The 4,858-nt window shown below is 32.6% G+C and overlaps 1 protein-coding gene across 3 annotated transcripts in view; it reads right to left on the reverse strand.

Annotated features, from left to right (window-relative positions):
* LOC130562987 (BTB/POZ domain-containing protein kctd15) overlaps positions 1–4,858 on the reverse strand; it is a 25,374-nt gene that overhangs the window by 11,064 nt on the left and 9,452 nt on the right. For all 3 annotated transcript variants that reach the window (XM_057348360.1, XM_057348358.1, XM_057348361.1), the window contains exon 3: positions 3,355–3,499. In XM_057348360.1, the coding sequence (XP_057204343.1) occupies positions 3,355–3,499 (145 nt within the window). The remainder of the gene's footprint in view (positions 1–3,354; positions 3,500–4,858) is intronic.

The following is a 4,858-nucleotide window of genomic DNA, read 5'->3' on the forward strand; positions in this document are numbered from 1 at the left end:
TATTTAGTTAGGGTTGGTGTAGCTCCACACAAACAAAAGGGCGATACAAGAGAAGCATCATGTTCAGGCGGTCCGACAGGCCTGTTGTGATCCAAAATAATGATCTGACTCTACTGCCCATCGGCAAGACAACATCTCACAGACACACAGAGAGAGGCAGACAGAAATATTCCCCCGTCTCTATATCTAATACATATAAGAGACGAGCATTTCTCTCTGATTCTGTCAAACACACACTGATGTAGGTCAAATCCTACATGACAACAATCATAAGCACAACACTTGATTTACTTTATAAAGACATCGTCCTGCTCTTATATCGTGCATGAGTCATCAAAGACATTATAAAGGTGCAACGAATCATGAATGCAGTTTCATTTGATGGAAACTTTGAGAAATTATATCAAAACACGGCCTCATAAACCACTAAAGACATCTGCAATATTCTTTCGTTTACTGAAACATTTCAGATACAGATAATCTGAGTGTTTATTTTATTGGTGAGACAGAAACAAATGCTTCTTCTCCAGATGATAGATGTTAAACATATTCAACACATTCTCCAGGTTTACTCAGTAAAACACTCACCACCGTGAGCCATCAAGACCGTCACAACACCCCAGAGACACACACACATTTAATACTGCAGACTGAAAACACACAAAATAATCACATCACATCAGATGAGACTGACGTCTCTTCTGCTACCTCACACAGTGTCATACATCTACAGATCATACCGCTACAAGTGTTTGAATGTAGTTAATCAGAATGTAGTTAACTCAAAACAGGTTCTGTGGTCCACATACCCTGTCATATAAAAAAGACTAAATATTATAAGTAAAGAAATAAAATGCAAATATCTCTACTTATAAATACTGTAGTATACAGTATCTTAATATTTATTATAGTAAACTGTGGTGTACTTTAGTATTTATTATAGCAAACTGTGGTATACTTTAGTATTTATTATAGCAAACTGTGGTATGCTTTAGTATTTATTATAGCAAACTGTGGTACGCTTTAGTATTTATTATAGCAAACTGTGGTATACTTTAGTATTTATTATAGTAAAGTGTGGTATACTTTAGCATTTATTATAGTAAAGTGTGGCATACTTTAGCATTTATTATAGTAAAGTGTGGCATACTTTAGTATTTATAATCGTAAACTATGGTATACTTTAGTATTTATTATAGCAAACTGTGGTATACTTTAGTATTTATTATAGCAAACTGTGGTATACTTTAGTATTTATTATAGTAAAGTGTGGTATACTTTAGTATTTATTATAGTAAAGTGTGGCATACTTTAGCATTTATTATAGTAAAGTGTGGCATACTTTAGTATTTATAATCGTAAACTATGGTATACTTTAGTATTTATTATAGCAAACTGTGGTATACTTTAGTATTTATTATAGCAAACTGTGGTATACTTTAGTATTTATTATAGTAAAGTGTGGTATACTTTAGTATTTATTATAGTAAAGTGTGGCATACTTTAGCATTTATTATAGTAAAGTGTGGCATACTTTAGTATTTATAATCGTAAACTATGGTATACTTTAGTATTTATTATAGCAAACTGTGGTATACTTTAGTATTTATTATAGCAAACTGTGGTATACTTTAGTATTTATTATAGTAAAGTGTGGTATACTTTAGTATTTATTATAGTAAAGTGTGGCATACTTTAGCATTTATTATAGTAAAGTGTGGCATACTTTAGTATTTATAATCGTAAACTATGGTATACTTTAGTATTTATTATAGCAAACTGTGGTATACTTTAGTATTTATTATAGCAAACTGTGGTATACTTTAGTATTTATTATAGTAAAGTGTGGTATACTTTAGTATTTATTATAGTAAAGTGTGGTATACTTTAGTATCTATTATCGTAAACAGTGCCATACATAGTGTTTATTACAGTAAACTGTGGTATACTTTAGTATTTATTATAGTAAAGTGTGGTATACTTTAGCATTTATTATAGTAAAGTGTGGCATACTTTATTATTTGTTACAGTAAACTGTGGTATACTTTAGTATTTATTATAGTAAAGTGTGGTATACTTTAGCATTTATTATAGTAAACAGTGCCATACATAGTGTTTATTACAGTAAACTGTGGTATACTTTAGTATTTACTATAGTAAACTGTGGTATACTTTAGTATTTATTATAGTAAAGTGTGGTATACTTTAGTATCTATTATCGTAAACAGTGCCATACATAGTGTTTATTACAGTAAACTGTGGTATACTTTAGTATTTATTATAGTAAAGTGTGGTATACTTTAGTATTTATTATAGTAAAGTGTGGCATACTTTAGTATTTGTTACAGTAAACTGTGGTATACTTTAGTATTTATTATAGTAAAGTGTGGTATACTTTAGCATTTATTATAGTAAACAGTGCCATACATAGTGTTTATTACAGTAAACTGTGGTATACTTTAGTATTTATTATAGTAAAGTGTGGTATACTTTAGTATCTATTATCGTAAACAGTGCCATACATAGTGTTTATTACAGTAAACTGTGGTATACTTTAGTATTTATTATAGTAAAGTGTGGTATACTTTAGTATTTATTATAGTAAAGTGTGGCATACTTTAGTATTTGTTACAGTAAACTGTGGTATACTTTAGTATTTATTATAGTAAAGTGTGGTATACTTTAGTATTTATTATAGTAAACAGTGCCATACATAGTGTTTATTACAGTAAACTGTGGTATACTTTAGTATTTATTATAGTAAAGTGTGGTATACTTTAGTATCTATTATCGTAAACAGTGCCATACATAGTGTTTATTACAGTAAACTGTGGTATACTTTAGTATTTATTATAGTAAAGTGTGGTATACTTTAGTATTTATTATAGTAAAGTGTGGCATACTTTAGTATTTGTTACAGTAAACTGTGGTATACTTTAGTATTTATTACAGTAAACTGTGGTATACTTTAGTATTTATTACAGTAAACTGTGGTATACTTTAGTATTTATTACAGTAAACTGTGGTATACTTTAGTATTTGTTACAGTAAACTGTGGTATACTTTAGTATTTGTTACAGTAAACTGTGGTATACTTTAGTATTTGTTACAGTAAACTGTGGTATACTTTAGTATTTATTACAGTAAACTGTGGAATACTTTAGTATTTATTACTAATGTAATGGTAGAGATCATGTGATAGTATGCTACTGTTTAAAATGGTAGGCCAGTGCATACTTGCATGAGTATACTGTTGTCATCTACTTGTTATTCATTCTAAACAATCACTCTGGATATTGGTCTGGATATTTAATCCAAATACAGAAGACGCTGTTGACAGAATGATATTGTTACCTTAAAATCATCGGGCAGGAGAAGTTTACAGGTCCGCAGGAATCCCAGTATGTAGCGGAATATCTCTCCATCCCGGTCAATAAAGTAATGCTGCTTTAAACTGTCCAGAACTATCGGCTCTGTTCCGTTAAACAGCCGACTGATGCTGAAAATTAAAACACACACACACACACAGAGTTAATGGAGTGAAGCCAGCCTCTTTTAAATGCATGAAACAATTAGCATTTATTGTTTCATTTTTACTGGCCAGCCAAAAACGTAGTTCTGAAACAAGAAGCTTTAGGCATCAGAAAAGCATTTGAAGTCTTTCTCTGGTGTGAGACTAACACGGAGCTGAAACACATTCAGTGCAGCCCTGCTTTAGGATGTCAATAGTATAATAATTTCCATGATGCCACATTCTTATCACAAAATGCTAAACAAATGATAAAACTAAAGCCAGTAATTGTACAGAAGCCCACCCATCCTGTCATCCCATCTGAATCAGAAACAAACATAAAATACTTTAATGCAAAGATATAAAATTGTGCAATATACTTGTACATGCAACATGTAAACTGGAATACAGTGCAGATTTATAAAACTCTTTTTAAATTGAGAAATGTGATCTGTTATAAATATTGATGATATCACATGATTTGTTGACCCTTTAACAGTGACGTGAGATAAGAAAGACAGATTATGACGTTTCTTTTTTGTTTACATGCTGTAACATCTGTGCATTATAAAACAAAAGAAAGTTAAATGTTTGAAATAAAACTAGCTGCCCACGGCATAACAAATGTCCAGTTCATGTTCACCATCTACCCGAGAACACTTTCAGATTTGCGCTTTATTTAGTTGTGCACTCTGATTCTGATCAGCATTTCTGTCCTATCCTGAGCGGATTCAATCTTTAATCATCACCACAGTTCCCAGATCAGCCGACTGTCAAAGCCTGTTCAAGAGAATAGCGGTGGAGGTATAAAGGCGTTTAGTGTTGAATGCGTCTATGGAAGTGATTTGCGAAGACAAACACTGTTCATTGAGTTCTGCCAGGTGCGGATCTTTACAGATGTGTCTTCATTCACGCCGCTCTGTCCGTTATATTGTTCATGTAGTCTTCACCTCCTGCACTTTCTAAAGCTCTCTCGTTTTCTCCTTCTCTCTCCCTCCTTTTCCCCCTTTGGAAATCGATGCAAAATGCTTTATAAAAAACCAATACTCATCTCCCTGTAGCGCCTGCGGTCTTTCTTTCTCATATGGTCTTGCAATTCTTCCAGCTAGAATTTCACCATGCGCCTGCGGGCAAACACTGTTTTTCATCTGCACTTTTTTTTAAAAAGCAATTAAAATGCTGCCTGTTTTTCTTTTCTTTCTGCCCCCCCTCTTTCTCTCTCTCTCTTTATTTTCCTCTCGGTAAATCAGCGGTTGGAGCCCTGAGCACCCAAGCGGATGAGATTCTCTCTCCTGTCACCTGCAGGTCACTCTCTCTCTCTCTCTCTCTCTCTCTCTCTCTCACCCT

This window comes from Triplophysa rosa, linkage group LG12 (genome assembly GCF_024868665.1).
Source record: "Triplophysa rosa linkage group LG12, Trosa_1v2, whole genome shotgun sequence".
Taxonomy (NCBI): Eukaryota; Metazoa; Chordata; class Actinopteri; order Cypriniformes; family Nemacheilidae; genus Triplophysa; species Triplophysa rosa.